Raw genomic sequence first — 26053 nt, 5'->3', positions numbered from 1 at the left:
CTTGTGTTTTTTTTTTTGTGTTTGTTTGATTGTTGTTTTTTTCCATTTCATTGGAATGACTGAAAACATACTTGATGTAGAGCATTTACTTACGGGATAAAAATACGCTTTTAATTTAATATCTAAGCATGATTTCTTCATGTATACATTATTCCTGGCAGTTCTAGAGAACATAAAGTAATTATGCTATCGGTCTGCAGAAACAAATTACATGTAAATGGTTGCAGCAAAATAGGAAGTAGTATGCACTACCTTTATCTAAATTTAATGAGGTGGGTGTCATCTTTAGATATTCAATGGATATCTTAATTTCTAAAAGGTATAAATTTTGTCATAGAAACGTATAAAGTTCTATGACAATGATATGACAATAGAAAGTAAGCCTTTAATGGTGACTCACATATATTATTAAATTCTTACTTTCTATTGTCATATCATTGTCATAGTACTTTTTACGTTTCTATGACAAAATTGATAAATTGAAATCATGCTTAAATATTAAATTTAAAGCGTATTTTTATCCTGTAAGTAAATGCTCTACATCAAGTATGTTTTCAGTCATTAATACCAATGAAATGGAAAAAAACAACAATCAAACAAACCCAAAAACGCAAACAAACACAAAAAAAAACACAAGAAACAGAGGTAATAAAAATATCTCTTGAACTGAAATACACTCTAAACCACCGTTAAATAACCGAATGTGTGTGCAAATGATACGCGTACTATGCTTCATAATGATTTACACACTTATTGACTATTAAAATACGTTAAACGGGTCGTAATTTAGCACAAGAAACACACTGGCAGTAACAAAAGAACATTTGAAAAATCGGGTATAAATTTATTAGCCTGGGCTTTATGTTTGCAACTCTCCATTATAATTATGTAATTATGTATAGCAACGAAGAAGATCACAAATGAAAAGGTCAATATGTACGAATGAGCAAGTAATTTGGAAATTTTACTCAAAACTACCAAATTTTTTTATAAATAGGCGATGAAAAAATGGAATAAACGGTTTTTCTGAAACATTATACAATATGTAGGGCAAGCTTAAATATCAAAGTTTAATTTAGCACCTTAAACTCCCCATTTAAAGTTAAAATGACCATTTTTCACGCGAGTTCTCCAAGTACATAGAAAAATTTTCCACATAAATCCGTAACGTTTTCCAGGAACTCCGTAACAGTTATCATAAGAACTCCAAACAAGTTATCACAAGAACTCCATCCTTCGTGTAACACTTCCTCCCCCGTGTGTATGTTTTGCAATATTGAATGTACAATTAAATTGTTTTATTACATGTTTTGCAGTAGATTACTGAATTATAACGGTTAAATATATTCTGATAATTTCACAGTAATGATTACCAAATATAATTTCACAGTAGCCGAACTATATTTGGCGTAAAAATAAAATATTTATCATTAATGAATGTTTTTTTTCAGCGAAAATGTAGTCAATCATAATAAAAAATGTACGTGATAACTGTAGTTCGTAAATATTTACGAACGTTGTGCTGAAATACATCTAAAATCTAAAAATAATCATGGAATTATATTTTGCTTCAACATTGTGACGTCATTATTTGATGACGTCATGAAGATAAGAGCATGACGTTACGCGGCAAAAATCAGTAAAATGGTGTAAAAATCGTTAAAAAATCATGAAATAAACAGAAAATTTGTTTGTTTTACATGTAAGATCAAATAATATTTCACTCGTGAACCCCAGCTATTATATTTTCACTCGTGGCTACGCCACTTGTGGAAAATATTGCATCTGGTGTTCACTCGGTGAAATATTTTTCGATCTTACACTGAAACAAACAAATATCCTCTATATATTTATATACTAGTATACTTTCCTATTTTAGAAATGAAGTTAAATTTTTCATATTGCTACATTCATATTGCACATTTTCAAAAAAAAGTACAAAATGGTCACTTTTTGGACTTTCATATTTTAGTTAACATGTGTTTTTTGAGCGAGCCCTCGACACTGTGGTTGCCAAAAGGATAGTATCACAACTTAATGAAAACTGCCAAATACACAAAGTGAACTAAAAAATTTCGGCTTAAGTTAGAAAGTTTCAAAACTCTCATTCCAATCCGTAAAGCCTTAAACACCACATGTCAGGGGAAACAACGACACTCGACTTATTAAATACCGGAAGCAGTACTCAAAAAATAAAATAAGAAAATAGTAAAAGATATTTTACTGCATCAAAACTTTAATCCGAAATCAGGACATGGAGGACAGCTCTCCATATATAGTGTATAGTTCAGCTAAAAAGCATAAAACTTACAAATAAATGAATATAAACAAAACAAGAAATAACTTTTACATATTTAATATAAATACAATTAACATTTATACATTTATTATAAATATATCTACATGTCTTATCACAACTTTGTGGGACGTTCACAATAATTTTTGTTCACAGAACAGGCAATATAATAAACTGTTGAATCCTAGAAATATTGAATCTATTTGTGACTTTCCTTCTTACATGACATTTAAATTGACATTTTATTCAACAAGTGCTCCTTGACATGAAACATTTACATTATTCTGCATATAAAATTACTTTGTAATTTCTATAGTAAACAGAATCCAATAGAAGTCCTTCATATTAGGATTCATAGTTTTTTTCCCCTTTTCAATTTTTCAAACATAAACTTAAATGTAATGCTCTCCAATTAATATAAACTAATTTTGTTAATATTCAAGAATTGTTCAATGTCATTTTCATTTTGTTTCACAATTAGCCATATTTAAATGACTAGAAAATACAAGTTAATATTCAGACCTAATCATTACATACATGTACATACAACAATTAAGCAATGACACAATGTTTTCATTTGATGAACACAACTAGGCATGCAAATGAGGAAGGCAGGGCTTGTAGTTATATCACAACAGACATCCAATCACAGTCCTGAAATAAAAAAAAAACATGTCATAAGTTTTTTCAATTTCGTTTTCTATTTTATCTCAGATGATGCTGGAAAAGTGCCAAAAAATTAGAAAATTGTTTTCTACCTCGGATCTTAATGTAACTTATTCAAAATACAAAATGCACCTTTATATACCAAACAGAAAATAAGACAAAAGAATAGCAGACACATATTTTTTTCTTTTCTATGACCTTGACCTAAGTGACCTCAAACCTCTATAAGTTTGGATAGGTACATTTAGATGCAGCAGCCTATGAGTTAATGAACCCTCTTAATAGTATCAGAGAGGATGATTATCTTAGGGAAAATGTGAGTGGATAGCCAACAATATTCTATTGACAATCTTAATAGCTTACTGAAGCACTTTGCACTAGTTGAACTGGAAGCAGGTGTCTGATGAGAAAGACTGCCATACTTAGGCAAAAAATATTCTTAAAAATCCTTGAAAATAAATTGCTTTCAGTACTGTTGCCAGTGAATACATGTGCCAAATACAAAACATAATAGATTCAATTAAACTTCTGAAATGTGTTTTTTGCTTCAAACTAAGTTAACAGATTAAAACTATTTTCAAACAAGACATTTTCCCTGAAATTAACTTAGCATCAGCAACACTATTAGAATTGATGTACCTTTAATGTTCTAAAACAGCATCCTAAACAAAGTCAATTTCACTACCTATAATTCACTGGTAATTTTCTTCATGAACATCATTAATCACAGATCATTATACTTTATCATACTTTATTAGGGAGAATATGAAATGAGTTCCAACTGGTAATAAATAATTTTAAATACATGTTCTAATAGACGCTTACAGAAAGCAGTACTTTCAAGGCTGATATATTGTTTTCTCTATATTGTAGTTTCCCAAGATTATTTCAGGCACAAAGGGACACCTAAGTAGAACCACTGACATTCTGTCAGCTAGCTGGATAGCTTCCTTACATAAAGGAATCAAAAGGCCCTGTTGGGATTCAAACCCACAGCAGTGAGGGACAAGTGGTTTGAAGTCAACAACCTCAACCACTCAGCCATGATCCCCTCTAACATGCTTTAAATGCATCAGAACTACATTACAGAACCATGTTTGCCCTGTCCACAGAAAGAAATGTATTCAAATTAGATTTTAACTGCCTTTTTTCTTAAAAGGCTACATAATGTAGTAAAATTCCATTGAACATGTAACTATGAGCAAAGTTCTGGTTCCCGTTTGTTTTATCATAGCATGTACATGTAGAATTACAGTATAGTATATTGCTGGTTCCAAATTATCATCACATGACAATCTTTACAATAATAACTCATAGATATTTTATACTTACAGGACAAGTCATTAACAGGTTGCTGGTTCCCGTTTCAGACATCACAGTATATACTGGCTCGCAGTCACATTTTTCACCATGCTGTTCCAAGCCGGAGTCCAGCATCTGTTTCACATTACTTAAAGTGAGACAGTCTTGCTGAAACACAAAATATATATTTGATTACAGTTTATGATGTGAAATAAGGTTCAAATTTCCTACCTTTGAATTAACTTTGTCTTGTAACAAGAAATTATTTATACTCAAGGTGTGAAAACAGAAAAACGTAAACTCCATTTCACATATCCCATTTCTTTTGCTTTCCCCTTGTTTCTGAATGAATACCTGTAATAACTATCATCTCATTTTAAGTGAGCATAACCTTGAAGTAGAAAATCTATTTTTAGCAAACCCACAAGCCAAATATCTGTAAGCTCTATGTCTGGCATAGATTGAGAAGAATGTATTTTTAAAGTGTTTATTTTTTCTTCTTTTTTTTTTCTTAAATACAACTGTAAGACTATATAAAAGATTATACTAAATCTAAAGACTAACATAAAGACCAGAGACATCCAGCACTGCATCAACTTTGACCTAAATGGTCATTATTTCAAAACCTACGTGTTTGTCAACTTTAATGAGACATATGCCTAAACACTACTTTAGAAATATAGTTTATTTTTTTCAACAGACCACAGACAGATATGTTTTCAATTTATAATGTCACAAATGGCATCTTTCAATTTCCTATCACTTTCCACATGACAAAAAAGAGCCATACCTCCGTATCGATTCGAAGACCACAGCAGCAAAATATCACAGATTTATTGGTAAGAAGAGCACTCCTGTGTAATAAAAGAAATAATAGTTATTGTCAGATATGAAGATAGCCTATGAAAAATAGATTGTCTCTTTTAATCAGAGAAAGATCTTAAATGTATTAGAAATCAAATAATTGACATTTTTTCTCCCATACTGACTATCAATTGTCGAGTTGGAGGACGTACATGAATAGACTGTCATTGTACTGAAGTTGTTGTCTTTTTTTATCAATGGACCAGGTGTTGTATTTTTTTCATAAATAAAATATCTCAATTTGTTTTTTTGGGTGCTTACGTACTGCAAACCCCTCAGGGGCAAGCCGTTGTTTACATTAGGAAGAAACTTTTCATTCATTGCTTATTACTGGTTGATTCCAGGAACAGATTCAAGTGTTTCAATAAGGTTTTACCTTCCAACAAAACATACTAATATAAACTTGTATTTTTGTTGGGGATTGAATACTGTTCAAGCCTGTGCTAGGGGGCCCGACAGATATTTTAGATTTTATTACAAGTATCTTTCATTTACATTTACATCAAACCTGGTCTGCAATTTTCAGTTTTTATTGCTCTTGAAGGATCTTCCCTATTAGTAATGTTTTTATCTTTATTTGTGAATCAGGTCCCAGATCCCACATAGGCTAGCTACCTGGTTACAACAATTTAACACCAGTAATTAAACTGTTAAAATAACTCACTTTTTACACAAAGGACAAATTACTTCCTCAGTTGACAGTTTATCAATGGCTGTACACAACGACTTCTCTTCTAGTAACAAACTTTCTTCATAATTTGAATAATCTTCCATCATGAGTAATTCTACAATAAACAAGGAGAAAGTTCTGACTTGCAAAATGTTTTAAAATCAAGACTATTTTTTATATGAATTCAAGTCCTATAAAGGACATTTTCTTACCAAAATTTTGCATGAAGTCAAATCTTCTCTGATGCCCTTTTTACAAGACTACATACACAGCAATAATATTATAGAGAATATCCATTGAATTCTATGGTTTTTCAATTTTTTTTTTTTATTTTTTTTTTGTAATTTTTACTTTTTTATTTTTTGTTGCTTAACCAATTTTATTTATTAGCTTTTTTTGTTACTCATTTATACAGGTAAACACAAATGAGTATTCTACACTTAATGAGGGTCTATTTCAGGCACTGAGAGTTTCAACCACACAGGTACACAAACCTATATACATGATATATATGTATGTGATTTATCAGTTTCTAGTAACATCAATAATTCAGGCATGCCCCTGACAAAGTAAGTGACATCTTACAGAATAACAAATATATAAGTTTACCTTCCTGTCTAAGTTCCTTTTGTATATCCTCAAACATGTCTAGTATCTGATCAATATTAAAGTCAAGGCTGCTTTCATTCTGAAATAGTAATTTATCAATCCATAATGGAACGTTAATCTGAAAATTTTCTACATTGTTATTCTAACAGACTGGGCCTTTTTCCCAGTTGAAAATAATAACTTACAATGTATCCACCCCTTGGGCTGGCAAATACATAGACAAAAAGCTACACAATTAAGCATGACCATATCTTTCTTTGGTAATGACAGTCATTTCTAAATTAAAATTTTGTAATGCTATGAGTTGTTTCCCTTGAAATAACATGGTAAATTATTCTAAAATTGAATTTAATTTTTAATATCTTAGAACTACTGTGCCATCTATGTAAATTTGGTGAAACTGTACAACCAACTGATTACCAGTCTTTACTTTAATCTGTACTTATCAAACATGCTGCCATTTTTTTCAATGAATCAGAATTATTTGAACAATCTTGGTAGATGGTCATCAAAAGATCATTTCTATGCTATAACATCAAAATCTGATCAACAATTTTTTATACACAAGGAAAATAGACTACGCTCCTACAAAATTACTTTATTTCAAGTATGATCTCACAAACTAAGGAATATTTGACCTTACCTCTATGTCAAATTCCTGAGCTGCTTTCTCCTGTTCCTTCCTTAGAATTTCCCATTCCTCCTTCATCAATTCCTCAATAAAATTATCATTGTTCTTCATTGCTGGTAACTTTCTGAAGCGAGCTTTCAGCTTGTCTCTGCTATCCCTTAATCTATCCATGCATCTCTGTAAGTTATACACCATTTTCATTTTAATACAATAATGGCTGAATTACTAAAGGTATTGTTCGGGACAACATTCAAAATAAGTAAACAGGGCATTGTCTGGGATAACAAGTTACATGCAGTCAAAATTACTAGGCAGGGCATTGTCTGGGATAACATGTTAGTCAAAATTACTAAGCAGGGCAATGTCTGGGATAACAGGTTAGTTAAAATTATTTAGCAGGGCATTGTTTGGGATAACAGGTTACTCAAAATTACTTAACAGGGCATTGTCTGGGATAACAGGTTAGTCAAAATTACTTTGCAGGGCACTGTCTGGAACAACAAGTTAGTCAAAATAAACAAGATATGTTTGTAAAACATGTATGCCCCCTATCAGCAGCCAATTATTCATGTGATAAGGTAATTATGCATGACTTCTGACCCAGTGATCAAACAATTAATAAGGGTTATCAAGTATCTACTGGTCATGACCTTGACCTTTGACCCCTTGACCCAAAACTCAATAGGGGTCATCTGCTGGTCAAGACAAATCATCATACAAAGTTTGAAGTTCCTAGGCCTAAGCGTTTTTACTTAATTGATCAGAAACCGTTTTTACTTACAAGGTCAATGTGACCTTGACCTTTGACCCCTTGACCCCAAAATCAATAGGGGTCATTTGCTGGTCATGACTAATCACCATGCCAAGTTTGAAGTTCCTAGGCCTAAGGGTTCTTTTATTATTGATCCGAAACCCTTTTAACATACAAGGTCAATGTGACCTTGACCTTTGACCCCAAAATAAATAGGGGTCATCTGCTGATCATGACCAATCACTATGCCAAGTTTGAAGTTCCTAGGCCGAAGTGTTCTTTAGTTATTGATCAGAAACCGTTTTTACTTACAAGGTCAATGTGACCTTGACCTTTGACCCCTTGATCCCAAAATCGAAAGGGGTAATCTGCTGGTCATGAACAATCACCATACCAAGTTTGAAGTTCCTAGGCCTAAGGGTTCTTTTGTTATTGATCAGAAACCGTTTTTTACTTACAAGGTCGATGTGACCTTGACCTTTGACCCCTTGACCCAAAACTCAATAGGGGTCATCTGCTGGTCACCACCAATCATCATACAAAGTTTGAAGTTCCTAGGCCTAAGCGTTCTTTAGTTATTGATCGAAAACTGCTTTTACCTAAGAGGTCAATGTGACCTTGACCTTTGACCCCTTGACCCCAAAATCAAAAGGGGTCATCTACTGATCATGACCAATCACCATACCAAGTTTGAAGTTCCTAGGCCTAAGGGTTCTTTAGTTATTGATCCGAAACTGTTTTTACCTAAGAGGTCAATGTGACCTTGACCTTTGACCCCTTGACCCCAAAATCAATAGGGGTCATCTACTGATCATGACCAATCACCATATCAAGTTTGAAGTCCCTAGGCCTAAGGGTTCTTTCGTTATTGATCGGAAACTGTTTTTACCTACAAGGTCAATGTGACCTTGACCTTTGACCCCTTAACCCCAAAATCAATAGGGGTCATCTACTGATCATGACCAATCACCATATCAAGTTTGAAGTCCCTAGGCCTAAGGGTTCTTTCGTTATTGATCGGAAACCGTTTTTACCTACAAGGTCAATGTGACCTTGACCTTTGACCACTTAACCCCAAAATCAATAGGGGTCATCTGCTGGTCATAACCAATCACCATACCAAGTTTGAAGTTCCTAGGCCTAAGGGTTCTTTTGTTATTGATCGGAAACCGTTTTTACCCAAGAGGTCAATGTGACCTTGACCTTTGACCCCTTGACCCCAAAATCAATAGGGGTCATCTACTGATCATGACCAATCACCATACCAAGTTTGAAGTTCCTAGGCCTAAGGGTTCTTTAGTTATTGATCGGAAACCGTTTTTACCCAAGAGGTCAATGTGACCTTGACCTTTGACCCCTTGACCCCAAAATCAATAGGGGTCATCTACTGATCATGACCAATCACCATACCAAGTTTGAAGTTCCTAGGCCTTAAGGTTCTTTAGTTATTGATCGGAAACCGTTTTTGCTTACAAGGTCAATGTGACCTTGACCTTTGACCCCTTGACCCCAAAATCAATAGGGGTCATCTACTTGTCATGACCAATCACCATACCAAGTTTGAAGTTCCTAGGCCTTAAGGTTCTTTAGTTATTGATCGGAAACCGTTTTTGCTAACAAGGTCAATGTGACCTTGACCTTTGACCCCTTGACCCCAAAATCAATAGGGGTCATCTACTTGTCATGACCAATCACCATACCAAGTTTGAAGTTCCTAGGCCTAAGGGTTCTTTAGTTATCACTTGGAAACCATTTGGTCTACGGACCGACGGACCGACGGACCGACGGACCGACGGACCGACAAGTGCAAAGCAATATACCCCCTTTTCTTCGAAATGGGGGCATAATAAGTAGTGCATTGTCTGGGATAACAGATTACTCAAAATTATTTAGCAGGGCATTGTCTGGGATAACAGGTTAGTCAAAATTACTTTGCAGGTCATATTCTCAAAATAAATAAGAATGGCATTGTCTGGATTAACAAGTTAATCAAAATAAATAAGTAGAGCATTGTCTTGGATAACAGGTTAGTCAAAATTACTAAGCAGGGCACCGTCTGGGATAACAGGTTGGTCAAAATAAATTAACAGGGAATTGTCTGGGTTAAAAAGTCAGTCTTAAGTCTAATTTGCAGTGGCCATAATGTTCTGGATATGCTTATTTCTTAGAAAAGATTATTGATATTTATATATACATTGTATTTCTTCTTCTTTTCCAGGCCAGGTACAACTTAACACATAAGGGGTGTTTATAAAGATATAAATCATATATATACTGTTTACCTTTCTGTAAGCATCTTTCCACGGTGGTGTTTTTGCCTTATACATGTCCCTATGTGACTTCTGAACTTTTTCACTCATTTCTGCATGTGTGTTACACCTAAAACAGTGCAAATGTCTTCATAATAAAAGTTGTTTACCTATAAAGATTGTGATTATGAAAGGAAAATTTCACTTTGTAAAACATGACCTGTAAATTTGATAGCCAATTCTTTTCTGCTCATTCTGCCAAGTAATGAGCAAAGAGCTGTAAAATTAGACATCTACATGTAGCTGCACTACTATCAGTAGCTTGTAATTTTGTTTCCCATCCCCACCTTTTTTTTGCAGTGGTGGATATATCACTCCTCATGTTTTGAAAGGGCAGTCATTTGCCCTCCTAAAAATAATTTTTTTAAAACAGGGGTGCAAATGTCCACCCTTAAACATATATTTAATACAGGGAGGGCAAATGCCAGCCCCTTTCAAGGATATAAGGGAGCAATTGAGCAAATGTCTGCTGCAAAAAAAAAAGGAAAACTGTCCAGGACGCAAAATGTACGTTAACAAATTTTACTTGCCTACATGTATATCTGACAAAAGTTGGGGACCTTTAACAATATTCTATTGAAAATTATTGCCAATAAAATATGTAATTATCAACAACATGAGTATTGTTACTATTATATATATGTGCAGCAATTATCGCCTACAAGAGAAAATGATGTGAAAATTCCATCTCCTTAAGGTACAGTTTCTTTCTCCCAATAGATACCTTTTATACTTTGGTCAGCTAGATGCTATATTACCATGTCAACATACCAGCTAATTGGTACATGTACATAATGATAGCATTACCATATCAACCATGATAACAATAATCTGAACAATTACTTATTTGCATAAAAAGCACCACTAATTAACCGGAATGTTACTGTCATTTATAATTAACTTAAACTTTGATGGTGAGATGTCCCTTTAAAGACAAGATGAAACAGTTAATCACTGTATAATAATAAATCAACTACATCATCGGGCACCTGTAAAATACTCCCACTCGGACTGTTTTTTTTATAAACATTCCGTCAACTCGAAGGTAAAATATGGTTTTGTTCTAAGAAATCATTTAAAATATGATCTTGCTCTAAAAAATCATTAGCTTATAAAAAAATAATTTAGCACACCAAAGATTGGCTTTTAGTACTTGATATAATTTTAAAAAACATTTAAAGTTTTACTGCCAAGTTTAGTCCTGAAAGTTTTTTTCCTAGATGCTCCAACTCAGGTCACCAAATCAAAATTTTATTTCCGCTGAAACCAGACAATAAAACTTTAACAGCATGCCACCACTCTCTCTGTGATTTAATACATAACTTTGTACATTCCCAATATTTAATATTTGTGCCTATAAATTTCACACAAGTTTTAAAAGCTTCATTCTAAATAATTCACAGTCGCTGCATTGGAAGCGCAGAATTCACAGACAAAACTGTGTTGACTGGATTTTGTACATGTGTAGTTTTATTTTGTTCAACAGTTGTAAATTTTGCAGAAAATTTTAACCACGACCATATCTAAGCATAAACCCAATTTTATGAAATTTATTTTATTTTATGAAAGTTATGTCAAAAACATGGACATTACATTCCTTCACTGTTTTAAGGAGCCACAAATTTTGTATGCAGAACAAATTCAACGCAGCAATTTACAGGCAACTTGATTACCATGTCAAAATTTATAGGATAAAAATGCCATCAGCCTTGGACCTACTGAAATGAGGCGAACAATCAGAGATTAAATTGCTTCATTACACCAAGAAATTTCTTTCAACAAGAAATCAATGCCCTCGCCAGCTCTGAAGATAACTGTTAGGCTTCATTAAGCATTTTGATCATTTTTTCTTCAATTTTCCGCACGATAAGTAAAATGATGACGATCGACCGCAGTATTCCCATAGCTATTTATTTGAAAAATTTATTTAACCAAGTAGCTGTCCATAACACAGCGTGCTCCACTTTTCCAACAATTTGTTGATTGGGGAAAGAAATTATTTTAGTAACTTAACAAAACTGGAATATTTTACTTCTGCCTAGAAAACGGTCAGAATTCTATCCTAAAAATAAATCAGTAGTTAATTAAACTGTGCTTGGACTCTTTTATCCCTCAATCAATAGTGGCTGCTGGCCAATATTAACAAACTAGAAAACCATGAATTTTTTAGATATGTTACTGTTAGGAAAATTTGTTAAAATTACTGTAGGTACAAATCGCATTACAGCTTTTTTTCTTCTTCTTAAATGCAATCATTCATACAACAGTCATTTTAAATTCCCAAATCAGCTCTTGAAGGGTGTCAACCAGATATATTTTGCTGAAAAAGTGGGAAAAAATCGAATGGAAAAATTTCATCATTATATTTATTTTAAGAAAGGGAAATTATGAACTCTAATATTTTTTCCATTGTTAATTTTTGCCCCCAGTCATGTAATATGGTGTAGTCTTTACTCATTCTTATCTATGATCCTGGCTTAACTCTCCAACCACTTTTATCTTTAGCATGTTTAGAGGAAAACAAATTTAATATTAACATGTAGATGATGCAGGTCTCATAGGCATTAGGGGAATAAGTCAGGGGAAAAGTGCGGAAATGAATATATTGGAAAAATTACCATTAACAATTGTCACTATCAAATGCCTGCATAAAATGGAATTCTACGATAGCAATGCAATGCTGTATAAAGATTTAATATCATTTCGAATCACAGAAAAGATAAATGACTTTACTTGGCAGAATAAGCACTTGTGAAAATGATAAAAAACAAGAGCTGTCAGTAGGACAGCAACGCTCGACTATTCTTAGTGCTTGATAGTAAAAAAAATGCTTGATACAGTTACCTCCTCCTGTTTACAGGTTGGGGTCATGATGGTGAACAAGTGTGCAAAGTTTCAAAGCCATATGTCAATGGACTTTGAAAATATTTGAACTATTACAAAAACTTTAACATAAATTCTAAGTCGAAAAAGGGGCATAATTCTGTCAAAATGCTTGATAGAGTTACCTCCTCCTGTTTACAGGTTGGGGTCATGATGTTGAACAAGTGTGCAAAGTTTCAAAGCCATATGTCAATGGACTTTGAAAATATTTGAACTATTACAAAAACTTTAACGTAAATTCTAAGTCGAAAAAGGGGCATAATTCTGTCAAAATGCTTGATAGAGTTACCTCCTCCTGTTTACAGGTTGGGGTCATGCTGTTGAACAAGTGTGCAAAGTTTCAAAGCCATATGTCAATGGACTTTGAAAATATTTGAACTATTACAAAAACTTTAACATAAATTCTAAGTCGAAAAAGGGGCATAATTCTGTCAAAATGCTTGATAGAGTTACCTCCTCCTGTTTACAGGTTGGGGTCATGATGTTGAACAAGTGTGCAAAGTTTCAAAGCCATATGTCAATGGACTTTGAAAATATTTGAACTATTACAAAAACTTTAACGTAAATTCTAAGTCGAAAAAGGGGCATAATTCTGTCAAAATGCTTGATAGAGTTACCTCCTCCTGTTTACAGGTTGGGGTCATGCTGTTGAACAAGTGTGCAAAGTTTCAAAGCCATATGTCAATGGACTTTGAAAATATTTGAACTATTACAAACACTTTAACGTAAATTCTAAGTCGAAAAAGGGGGATTATTCTGTCAAAATGCTTGATAGAGTTACCTCCTCCTGTCTACAGGTTGGGGTCATAATGGTGAACAAGAGTGCAAAGTTTCAAAGCCATATGTCAATGGACTTTGAAAATATTTGAACTAATACAAAAACTTTAACATAAATTCTAAGTCAAAAAAGGGGCATAATTCTGTCAAAATGCTTGATACAGTTACCTCCTCCTGTCTACAGGTTGGGGTCATGATGGTGAACAAGTGTGCAAAGTTACAAAGCCATATGTCAATAGACTTTGAAAATATTTGAACTATTACAAAAACTTTAACATAAGTGGTTACGCCGACGCCGACGCGGACGCCGACGCTCGGGTGACTACAATAGCTCTACTTATTCTTATCGAATAGTCGAGCTAAAAAGGGGCATAATTCTGTCAAAATGCTTGATAGAGTTACCTCCTCCTGTCTACAGGTTGGGGTCATGATGTTGAACAAGTGTGCAAAGTTTCAAAGCCATATGTCAATGGATTTTGAAAATATTTGAACTATTACAAAAACTTTAACGTAAATTCTAAGTCGAAAAAGGGGCATAATTCTGTCAAAATGCTTGATAGAGTTACCTCCTCCTGTCTACAGGTTGGGGTCATGATGGTGAACAAGTGTGCAAAGTTTCAAAGCCATATGTCTATGGACTATGAAAATATTTGAACTATTACAAAAACTTTAACGTAAATTCTAAGTCGAACAAGAGCTGTCGGTAGGACAGCAAAGCTCGACTATTCTTAGTGCTTGATTGTAAAAATAAATGCTTGATACAGTTACCTCCTCCTGTCTACAGGTTGGGGTCATGATGGTGAACAAGTGTGCAAAGTTTCAAAGCCATATGTCAATGGACTTTGAAAATATTTGAACTATTACAAAAACTTTAACATAAATTCTAAGTCGAAAAAGGGGCATAATTCTGTCAAAATGCTTGATAGAGTTACCTCCTCCTGTTTACAGGTTGGGGTCATGATGTTGAACAAGTGTGCAAAGTTTCAAAGCCATATGTCAATGGACTTTGAAAATATTTGAACTATTACAAAAACTTTAACGTAAATTCTAAGTCGAACAAGAGCTGTCGGTAGGACAGCAACGCTCGACTATTCTAGTGCTTGATAGTAAAAATTAATGCTTGATACAGTTACCTACTCCTGTTTACAGGTTGGGGTCATGATGGTGAACAAGTGTGCAAAGTTTCAAAGCCATGTCAATGGACTTTGAAAATATTTGAACTATTACAAACACTTTAACGTAAATTCTAAGTCGAAAAAGGGGGATTATTCTGTCAAAATGCTTGATAGAGTTACCTCCTCCTGTCTACAGGTTGGGGTCATGATGGTGAACAAGAGTGCAAAGTTTCAAAGCCATATGTCAATGGACTTTGAAAATATTTGAACTATTACAAAAACTTTAACATAAATTCTAAGTCAAAAAAGGGGCATAATTCTGTCAAAATGCTTGATACAGTTACCTCCTCCTGTCTACAGGTTGGGGTCATGATTGTGAACAAGTGTGCAAAGTTTCAAAGCCATATGTCAATGGACTTTGAAAATATTTGAACTATTACAAAAACTTCAACGTAAATTCTAAGTCGAAAAAGGGGCATAATTCTGTCAAAATGCTTGATACAGTTACCTCCTCCTGTCTACAGGTTGGGGTCATGATGGTGAACAAGTGTGCAAAGTTACAAAGCCATATGTCAATAGACTTTGAAAATATTTGAACTATTACAAAAACTTTAACATAAGTGGTTACGCCGACGCCGACGCGGACGCCGACGCTCGGGTGACTACAATAGCTCTACTTATTCTTATCGAATAGTCGAGCTAAAAAGGGGCATAATTCTGTCAAAATGCTTGATAGAGTTACCTCCTCCTGTCTACAGGTTGGGGTCATGATGTTGAACAAGTGTGCAAAGTTTCAAAGCCATATGTCAATGGACTTTGAAAATATTTGAACTATTACAAAAACTTTAACGTAAATTCTAAGTCGAAAAAGGGGCATAATTCTGTCAAAATGCTTGATAGAGTTACCTCCTCCTGTCTACAGGTTGGGGTCATGATGGTGAACAAGTGTGCAAAGTTTCAAAGCCATATGTCTATGGACTATGAAAAATATTTGAACTATTACAAAAACTTTAACGTAAATTCTAAGTCGAAAAAGGGGCATAATTCTGTCAAAATGCTTGATAGAGTTACCTCCTCCTGTCTACAGGTTGGGCTCATGATGGTGAACAAGTGTGCAAAGTTTCAAAGCCATATGTCAATGGACTTTGAAAATATTTGAACTATTACAAAAACTTTAACACAAGAGCTGTCGGTAGGACAGCATGCTCGACTATTCTTAGTGCTTGATAGTAAAAAAAATGCCTGATACAGTTACCTCCTCCTGTTTACAGGTTGGGGTCATGATGGTGAACAAGTGTGCAAAGTTTCAAAGCCATATGTCAATGGACTTTGAAAATATTTGAACTATTACAAAAACTTTAACGTAAATTCTAAGTCGAAAAAGGGGCATAATTCTGTCAAAATGCTTGATAGAGTTACCTCCTCCTGTTTACAGGTTGGGGTCATGATGTTGAACAAGTGTGCAAAGTTTCAAAGCCATATGTCAATGGACTTTGAAAATATTTGAACTATTACAAAAACTTTAACGTAAATTCTAAGTCGAAAAAGGGGCATAATTCTGTCAAAATGCTTAATAGAGTTACCTCCTGCTGTCTACAGGTTGGGGTCATGATGTTGAACAAGTGTGCAAAGTTTCAAAGCCATATGTCAATGGACTTTGAAAATATTTGAACTATTACAAAAACTTTAACGTAAATTCTAAGTCGAAAAAGGGGCATAATTCTGTCAAAATGCTTGATAGAGTTACCTCCTCCTGTCTACAGGTTGGGGTCATGATGGTGAACAAGTGTGCAAAGTTTCAAAGCCATATGTCAATGGACTTTGAAAATATTTGAACTATTACAAAAACTTTAACGTAAATTCTAAGTCGAAAAAGGGGCATTATTCTGTCAAAATACTTGATAGAGTTACCTCCTCCTGTCTACAGGTTGGGGTCATGCTGGTGAACAAGTGTGCAAAGTTTCAAAGCCATATGTCAATGGACTTTGAAAAATATTTGAACTATTACAAAAACTTTAACGTAAATTCTAAGTCGAAAAAGGGGCATAATTCTGTCAAAATGCTTGATAGAGTTACCTCCTCCTGTCTACAGGTTGGGGTCATGATGGTGAACAAGTGTGCAAAGTTTCAAAGCCATATGTCAATGGACTTTGAAAATATTTGAACTATTACAAAAACTTTAACATAAGTGGTTACGCCGACGCCGACGCCGACGCTCGGGTGACTGCAATAGCTCTACTTATTCTTATCGAATAGTCGAGCTAATAAGTGGTTACGCCGACGCCGACGCTCGGGTGACTGCAATAGCTCTACTTATTCTTATCGAATAGTCGAGCTAAAAATGCAGAACGAGTCGAATTGGATCACAATAAGGTCAACGTACCATAAACTAATGAAGTTTTATCTCCTGTTCACGGGGAGGACGTATTGTAATCAAGATGATTTTCCTGATAAGAAAATTAATAAATGTTATTATTGATTACCCGTCAATTTTAGCACCCTCTCGTAACTTATTGTCTAGCACGCCGTCAAATCTCGTTTATATAATGGGTGAATCGACATCAAAATCTCATTCATTATGCATTTGTTTTATCGCACGTTAGTGTAACAGTCATATTTGTGGCACCAACATTTTTCTGAGTGTAAATTACAGTCGCAAACAGCAGTAAAATTTGATGATAAATTGATGTATAACTTAAACTTAACCTACAGATAGCGGTAAAACTTGACAAACCAATATTTTAGCAATGCTGTTATCACTTATAAGAAAAGAAACATCTATGTACATTATAAATAAATCAGATACAATTGTCTTGTGCAACGGGTGAAAATTAGTTGTTCACAATACATTGTATTCCGGAAAATCCTGTATTTAACAACTTCGTCATTTGTATGTAGAGAAAGATGACTTAAATGGGAGTCTGAAATACTGACATCAGAAATAATATGAATTTTTTTTTAGAAAATTTCATGATATGCATAATGGTGACGATTTTATCAGTTTTGAATTATTTTCCTTTAAAACAAAATCACCATAAGAAAAAAAAATGATTTTTTTTATTTTTAATATACCAGTTACATGTATATTAACATTATTTGACATTTTCACTGTTAACTTTTTTAAAAACTTTTTTTATTGCCAAATTTTGCAAATTTCTACACTAAAATTTCCAAATTTTCTATGAATATTTCACCCAGAGAAAGGTCTGTGTTTATAATAGGTCATTTAGCTTAACTTAATGTTTCTGTAAGCTAACTGGATTATAGCATTCTAACACAGAAGAATCCAAAGTCCCTGACACAACACATACAGTGGTGAAAGGCAAATGATTTGAAGTTTGCAACCTTAACTACTCAGTCAAGGAGGCCCCTCCAGGGTTGCCATTAAGAAACTAAGAAAGCACTCTTTGTTACATACATGTATCATATGTGATGAAAAAAAAAATGACTGCCTCAAATTCTAAATGCCTCAAACCTTAACAAACCTTCTAAGTAAAAACTTAATGACAACCCTGCCCGATCCTTTGTATTGGCTATTAACACATAATACAAGTACTTTAGTGGTCTGTAGATATTCCAAATTATAGTAAATCAACACAAGCATAAATTTTAAAATAATATTCTGAACATTTTATATAATTAAAATATCTTAATACACGCATTACATCTCTGTACCTCTGTTTGTAGGTTTTACCTTAGAAAAGTTATATTTCAGCTGGGCAACTCAAAACTTTCTGATTCAGAGGGGGCATTATCAATGGAATGTATTGGCAAGTTTTATCACAGCCTATATGTACATTGTATATACAAACAAGTAGAATTATTAAACAATTTACTTTATTGATATCATATGGACTAGTAGTCAAAATCAAGCTCTAAACTCTACAATTTGTCTCTGTGATAATTTTATTGTAATCATACTTAGTATAATATTTTTCATACATGTAACTGCTTTTGATCAAATTTGTTTAATTCCTGTAAAATTCAGGTAAATGATGATTTTCCAATTAAGAGTTTAGACAGACAAGAATACAGGTTTACAGCAATTAATTATTTAATCCTTAGCCTGGTGAAAAAAACTAAAATTGATTAGCCTTTGCGACCAGCATAGAACCCAACCCAGAGCTCCAGATAATTTTTTGGCCAAGGGGTTTTTACCCCTCAAAAAGAGTGAGTGGTAAAATGCAATTTCTGAAAAACTTAAGGGGTGAAATTTGTCAAAAAAGCATTTTCATTTCGCATTGTTTATAAACAAATTAAACTTATTGTTTTTGTTTGTTTATTTTCTTTTTTTTTTAAACTTTTTCAAATAAAATACTGATAATGAATACAAAACAGTCATGCTCTGTAAAGTCAGACTTCCAAAGTATACTGGAACTCAAGTTTAGGAATATTATAGCATACACAGCAAAATTATCAGGGCTTCCATTTTCAAAATTTGAAAGTCAAAGACTTCAAAATCTCTGATATATTGAAAGTCACATTTTAAAGGTAAAAAAGGAAAAGTATTTGATTTTGGAAGTCACGAGCCAAAATGAAGGAGTAAATCACTAAATGACTCCCAAACTTCCACTAGTGGAAGCCCTGAAATTATTTTATATTCTAGGAGTCAATATTTTCTTTCTTTATTTCTGTTGACGTACCTTATCATGTACTGCAGTTTGAACATTTATAGTTGAAATTAAAATTAAAATAAACAAGATTTTTTTATCTTTTCTTTAAAAAAAAATGTATTGGTCTGAGAGAAAATTGTCCGTAACTGTAGACTGGATTCGAAAATATTGAGTACAAAACTGCAGGTGAAAAACATGTTTTTTTGTTCCAACAACAAAAGTGAAAGGAATTAAAATATATTTTTGTTTATATTGAGGCATATGCATGTCAATAGATACGGATTACCTGAACAAACTTAACTCCTACGATGATTATCTGGCACAACTTAAATGTTTATCAATAATTTCACAGGTTTATATACGGGAGTTACATTCTTTCCGTACTTCCTGCTACGTTCGTTTTTAACACGTGTTGTTGACAACAGAATTTTTTGTTTTCAAAGCAATAAAATAGAAATATATTGATTTTTATGCTCAAATTATCCTCTTTCTAAATATCAAATGTTTACTCTTCTATTGTTTCGCGCTTAAATTTTGACATACAAGCGTATTTTCATTTTGTTGTGCGTAACTTTGACGTACGAATTTTCAAAGTGATGAGTATTTTAGATTTTCTATGCGAATTTCACACTGATACGCAGGCTATCTGGAGCTCTGCAAACCAGCCTGCTCATCATGCCAGTCTAACACTGGTAGCTCAATTTTTGAATTTTACGTTTTCATTCCCTTAAATTTTTAATGGACTGCTCCAAATCAAAATATTGAATAATCCATTTCACAAATTCAGTTGGTTAAGACAAGACTATTAGAGAACATTTTTCAAGTCATCTTTTTTATTTTACGTCGTTACTTATAATTGTATTTTAAATTGGCTATAACATACATGTATAGATCACAAGTAGGTTTTTACAAATAAATGCAACTGCACATATATTTAATATTATAATTATATACATAGCATTCCTTGATAACTGGAACAATAAATTCTTCACTAATTATAATAGTCTAATTACAAATGTACATAATACTGAAAATATAGCTAGGTAATCTATAGAAAATAAAATATTTGACTTCAACACTAACAAAGGATTCTAACATGCAGTCCTATCAAACAAAATAAAAAAACTTTATACTGGCCTATATCAATACTTTGTATTATAAATTATATCTGTTGGACTTGTCTTTAAGATATATATACATTGTATATACATTTGATTTGTACATTAAATAAAGATCATCAAAAGTGTTTATCACAAGTTCAATAAAATAATCCTATATATCTCATCACCATTTCACAACCAGAAATAAAGAGTTCAGCACTTAAAAAAGTAGATTTCTTAGAAGTTAAATGCAACCTCATGCATGTACACAAGTATCACAATTTGATTATCCATTTCCCAACAAAAATTAACAGCACAGTCATAGCAATGTTCCTGAAACCAGCGTAAATGGACCTGGCTTCATTACGATAGCGACCATTAGTTATCTCCTCAACAATATACATATTGCCTTGTGTAACTGCATATGCTGCCCTAGGTCTTTCAGTTACAGTTGTGGCTTCAACGATAACTAAATCCTGTAGATAAACAGGCAGTGTTCTACGGTGGCAGAATATTTCTTCATCAATTGGACAAGTTATTAAACCACCACTGACAACATCTTCGATGATTTCACCTGAGGTACACTTAATCCAGTTAGTGTCTGTGCTCCGAAGCTTGATATATACATGACCGACGGAACACCTGGCACTTACACACATTCCATTTGTGACAAAATTGTTCTCAAAAAGAATGCACCTCCCAAAACTTAAGCTAGAATCATGCTCATAAAAGAAATAACCTGACTGTGAATTAAGCCTACAATCCTGAATTGAATTCTGTTCAGTGTAAGAGGTAGAATATAATTCCGTATTGCTACAATTGATAACTTCTGTTTGTAAATAATTACAACCCGAATTATAGTTAGTGGAACATAATTTTTCTTCGTAGTCGGGAATTTTCCTAGAATTTAACGCTTGCAGGAAATTACATCCTTTGCCTTTTCCCCATAGATAGTCATCAGCGTTTGAAAAGTTAACCATATACCATCCAGTGTCCTGAAAAACAGACAATGTTAACGCGTCTACAAATGTGTATTCTGGTTCCCCAAGTTTTGATGTCATTATAGAACCGGGTAATATGGTGCTATCCCAATGTGACTGAGGTACTTATCCTATTGCAGTCATTGGGGCGCCTTCTGGTAAATTTCTACCAACCATATCACAATCAAAATGATGTTTCAATTTACTCACAACTGTTGGTGTCAATAGTCTGAATGTACCATTATACTCACGTAAAAGAGGGAAACTATAGTGTGGCAATTCATCAGTATCAAGTTCAGGTTGTCTATAATCACGAAAGTTTAGAATCAAATCTTTAGAAAAGCCTAATGCATGGAATACTTCATGCAAAGTTATAAGCCTGAGTTTATATAGATCATTCTTGTATTTCCTAAACTCACTCGGACAAAAATTCATATATCCAGCAACTGGTCTGTCGTTTACCCCAAGTTTGCAATATGATGCATAGCTAATTAGAGTATTTTCAGAAGACAGTAGACAAGATTTAGTGGATTCTATCTGAACATACAAGATGTAATCTGCATTTCTCACACCAATCCCATCTGTGTACCATGTCCTGTCAGGTAAAGGTCTATTTGTCCATGTATAAAAAGCCTCTAAATGCTCATTTGGAATCATGAAATAATCCAGACAAAATTCTCCAACATAATCCTTCCTAATTGTGGCACATTTACCCACATTTCTTCCTCGAGTCCATGAACTCTTGCAGGCATTTCTTTCAAGAAGTAAATATCCTTCAATAGGTACAACTGATAAAATCTTTTTAACATATAAAATAACATTGTTTACTGTATCTTTCAAAATTTTCACTTCTTCATCACTAAATCCATTGTTTAAACTGTTTCCATAATGAGGATAAATTCTTAATGGTCGGTAAATATTACTGTTATAAGCAACAACTGGCAAACATCCAAAATCAGTTACAAAACTTGTGGAAAACAGCAATAAAATAGAAAAATGATAAAAATCCATTTTTTTATAGTTTAGTTCACAACATGTTTTTAATTAAACAGTTCAACAACAATATTTCTGATAAAAATCCATCACGAGATACAAATTTGCGGACACGAATATTAAGTTCAACTGATAACCTTTTATTTAACATGTTCCGCGAATTTCTAGCTACTGAAGCTGGCAATTAAATCAAGGGAAACAACTCTAGTGTAGACTTGTAAACATAAACATGTCTGTAACCTTTAAATGAAAAGCGGACCCATATCGTGTAAGAGCAAAAATAATAATTCTAATAAATGTTAAATAATCTATAATATTCCAAATACATTTTTCTATGTATTGTTGTCATAAAATTAATTTATTTACCTAGAATCTCTCTTGTAATTCCCGCGTCTTGTTTACCTAGACTATAATCTCCCTTTAATAATCAGACTGGTTTAAATTTTTAAAATTAAAAAAAAAAGCGACAATGAAGAAATGTAGCGACAAGAAGTGACCAGAAGGTTACTACTCACGAATATAAATCCTTGAAGAGACTTATGTTACAGAGAAGATATAAATCTCTTTGTTCAATTCTGATAACATTGTTCTTTATATCAATCTTTTTATTCAATTCAACAAATATCATATTCATCAGATAAGTCCATGAAGGGGAGCGGTGTTTAAATCAGTATGAACACATTAATACTCTTAATGATCTACTGAGATCCGAAAAGCTTAAACACATAAAATTTGAAAATCTTGCAAAGATCGACTTGGGTACTTAAGACAGAAAACTTTATTACCCTTCCAGATTTGTTCCGCCTTTTTGATTGGATATTAATTGATCACCCGAAAGAAATTGATATTACCCAGACAGACGGGTAATATACACACTAAATTTCCCCGTTGGGTACCCCACGTTGTAAACAACATGCGCTGTGGCGCTGAGCGTACGGTTTGATTTTACGCGATGAAAATTCCGATTAACAAGCACTTTTTAACTGTCAAATGATAAATATTTACCAAAATAGAGTAATTATACATATTCTCATCAGTATTGAAAACAAATATGACCTTGTGAAAGCTTGATATTAATTCCAAAAAAGTGCTTTCAACAGACTACTCCTTTTCTCTTGTTTACATTCGTTAGGTTCGAAAGAAAATACGTCATGTATTTATGTGACGTCATGTTGTGATGAAGGGGTACCCTAAAGGGAATCTTATTTCGACGTTTCATTTGAAGTAGCAATGATTTGTATTAAAATCGTCTTAACTTGGCAGGGGAAGGGTAATAAAATTATTATTTTGGTTTTGGAGTGATATGTGGATATATTACCGGCCAAGATAATATATCAACCTCGCCTGACGGCTCGGGTGATAGAAAATCTTGACAGGTAATATATCCACATACATCACTCCAAAACCAAAATAACATATAATATTAAAGATAATCAAGAAATTAAATTGGAAATCGATATGCAGTGCTTGTTTTGAGTGAAAAGCATTTAAACGCTTGTCATATTAGCTCATTTTGCTCTAAATAAAAGATTATTCTTGAAAACAAACAGACTAAGCAAACGATCTGAAATTTTGCACACAAGTTATTAGTAAGGACCCGCGTCAAATGGTATGGAAGTTAGTGTGTCCTATCATGGCTAGAAATCTCAGGGGAGTCCTCTTAAATAATCATAACTGGATTATCACCACCCTTTATGTTTATACATTACGCGATACGTATACTATTATATCTAGTTGATAAGCATGCATTTAGTACCATTTAAACGTTGTTATTGATAATGCAAAGTAGCATAATATATATGCTCGCCCATATGATAATTATTCCGGTGGCTAGGGTAATCAAACATAAACAGATACAATATCATGCAAAGTACAAATGTAGCAGAATAAAATTTTGATTATATTGATGCCTTCAAATATCGACAAAAAAGTGGAATACATCATCGTTTTCAGAAGGAATTACTTTATCATATAATATTTTGTTTATTCACACTAGTTACTGTACAAAATCTATAAAGCAATCTTGGGTCATTCTTCCGATGCTATCATAATTGTTAATAACAAAGGTTAATTTGCACTTGATTGAATATTTGAAATCTTAGAAGTCTTTGTATCATTATTATTGCTATATCAAATTTATGCACGTGCTCTTTGATGGTCGGTTAAAATGTATGTCACCTAAAATATATAAAACTTATAAAAAAATGCAAACAAAACATACATCTAAGAATAATGATCACCAAGGGAGAGTGATATTATACGAACGCGGTCATCTTTATGTAAGACGAAATTAATTAACAAACTTTATTTCAATTCAATAAAGCAAAAAGGTGACAAGTTGAGCACGGGACGATTTGAGCAATGGACCAGTTGACCTGACATCATCCTGAAACTTACATTGCGTGAAAAGTAAAGTCAGTTAAACAACGGATTTATATTAATTATTAATTATTTGATATATTACTTTGCACTATTAAGAAGTGAAAAAAAAATCTAGAAAAGGCCTTATATAGTTTTAAATCAAAGCCGCTTTTTACTTAAATGGTAAAACTTTTCTTTTCGTAGAACCAGTCTAGTACCGGTATGCCTAAAATACGAAAGTGAGATTTTTGACGAAAGTGAGCGAAAGTGAGCGAAAGTGACTTTTAAAATAGTAATTATAACATTTTAATAGACTTTTAAAACAAACTAGCAGTTTGTAGACGTATATTATTAGAAAATAATTATATTTATTAACAGAAATAATCATAATGATGATTTAATCGCTACTAATTTGCATAATTTCTATACACAAGTTCTTATATCTTCCTTTCGCTCACATTGAAAAATACGAAAGTGACTTATAAAATATTAAATATTCTGTTTTTAAATGAAATTTTTTACTAAAATTACAATTTGTAGATGTATATTATCAGAATTTGATGATACTTATTTTTTTAAAATAATCATTATGATGATTTAATCGCTATTTATTTGCATTATTTTATACACAAGTTCAGATATCTTCATTCGCTCACATTGGGAAAAAATACGAAAGTGACTTCAAAAAAACTATCAAATATAGGGATTAATTTAAATCTATATTAATATAACAGATTGTAGACGTATAGTTTTGGAATTTGATAATATCTATTTTTCAAAATAATCATTATGATGATTTAATCGCCATTTATTTTCATAATTTCTATACACAAGTTCAGAAATCTTCCTTTCGCTCACGTTGAAAAATACTAAAGTGACATATAAAATATTAGATATACCGGTTAAGTTGATTTTTTTTTACTAAAATTGCTCTAAGTAGACGTATATTATCAGAAATTGATAATATTCATTTTCAAAAATAATCATTATATATGATGATTTAATCGCTATTTATTTGCACAACTACATATAGATCTTCCTTTCGCTCACATTGAAAAATACGAAAGTGACTTATAAAACATTCAATATACCGTTTATTTTGAATTTATATTAATATAACAGTTTGTAGACGC

General features: G+C 32.9%; 2 protein-coding genes and 1 long non-coding RNA gene across 4 annotated transcripts; 1 reads left to right on the top strand and 2 right to left on the bottom strand.

Annotated features, from left to right (window-relative positions):
* Nucleotides 1-2340: 2340 nt before the first annotated feature.
* On the bottom strand, nucleotides 2341-23020 carry LOC132757836 (RPA-interacting protein A-like). Its single transcript, XM_060749280.1, has 8 exons — nucleotides 22926-23020; nucleotides 10072-10168; nucleotides 7051-7215; nucleotides 6408-6486; nucleotides 5793-5913; nucleotides 5055-5118; nucleotides 4295-4432; nucleotides 2341-2950 (listed from the first exon to the last, which is right to left on the bottom strand). The coding sequence occupies exons 2-8, from the start codon at nucleotides 10147-10149 to the stop codon at nucleotides 2921-2923; spliced, it is 675 nt and encodes a 224-aa protein (XP_060605263.1). The 5' UTR covers nucleotides 10150-10168; nucleotides 22926-23020; the 3' UTR covers nucleotides 2341-2920.
* LOC132757835 (uncharacterized) lies at nucleotides 13537-16220 on the top strand. 2 transcript variants are annotated; one of them, XR_009629504.1, is made up of 2 exons: nucleotides 13537-13942; nucleotides 14908-16220. It is a non-coding gene; the product is annotated as an uncharacterized LOC132757835 (long non-coding RNA). The 2 variants fall into 2 exon arrangements; XR_009629505.1 differs by lacking the exon at nucleotides 13537-13942 and adding an exon at nucleotides 14595-14706.
* On the bottom strand, nucleotides 20181-22873 carry LOC132757837 (ciliated left-right organizer metallopeptidase-like). The gene is given in 1 exon segment (XM_060749281.1): nucleotides 20181-22873. A coding segment is annotated over 1 exon segment (1716 nt). The 5' UTR covers nucleotides 22578-22873; the 3' UTR covers nucleotides 20181-20861.
* Nucleotides 23021-26053: the final 3033 nt, after the last annotated feature.

This window comes from Ruditapes philippinarum, unplaced genomic scaffold (genome assembly GCF_026571515.1).
Source record: "Ruditapes philippinarum isolate M1 unplaced genomic scaffold, ASM2657151v2 ctg64_1_1_1_1, whole genome shotgun sequence".
NCBI lineage: Eukaryota > Metazoa > Mollusca > Bivalvia > Venerida > Veneridae > Ruditapes > Ruditapes philippinarum.
This window is presented reverse-complemented; position numbering and strand designations above follow the sequence as displayed.

What these genes read in the sequence shown, in the direction of transcription:
- LOC132757836 (XM_060749280.1), bottom strand. Translation starts at nt 10,149, where the DNA reads ATGAGTGAAAAAGTTCAGAAGTCACATAGGGACATGTATAAGGCAAAA. An exon ending in GGAAAGATGCTTACAGAAAG is followed by an intron (nt 7,216 to 10,071) that starts GTAAACAGTATA and finishes TATAACTTACAG; the next exon opens with AGATGCATGGATAGATTAAG. An exon ending in ACCTGTTAATGACTTGTCCT is followed by an intron (nt 2,951 to 4,294) that starts GTAAGTATAAAA and finishes TTTTTATTTCAG; the next exon opens with GACTGTGATTGGATGTCTGT.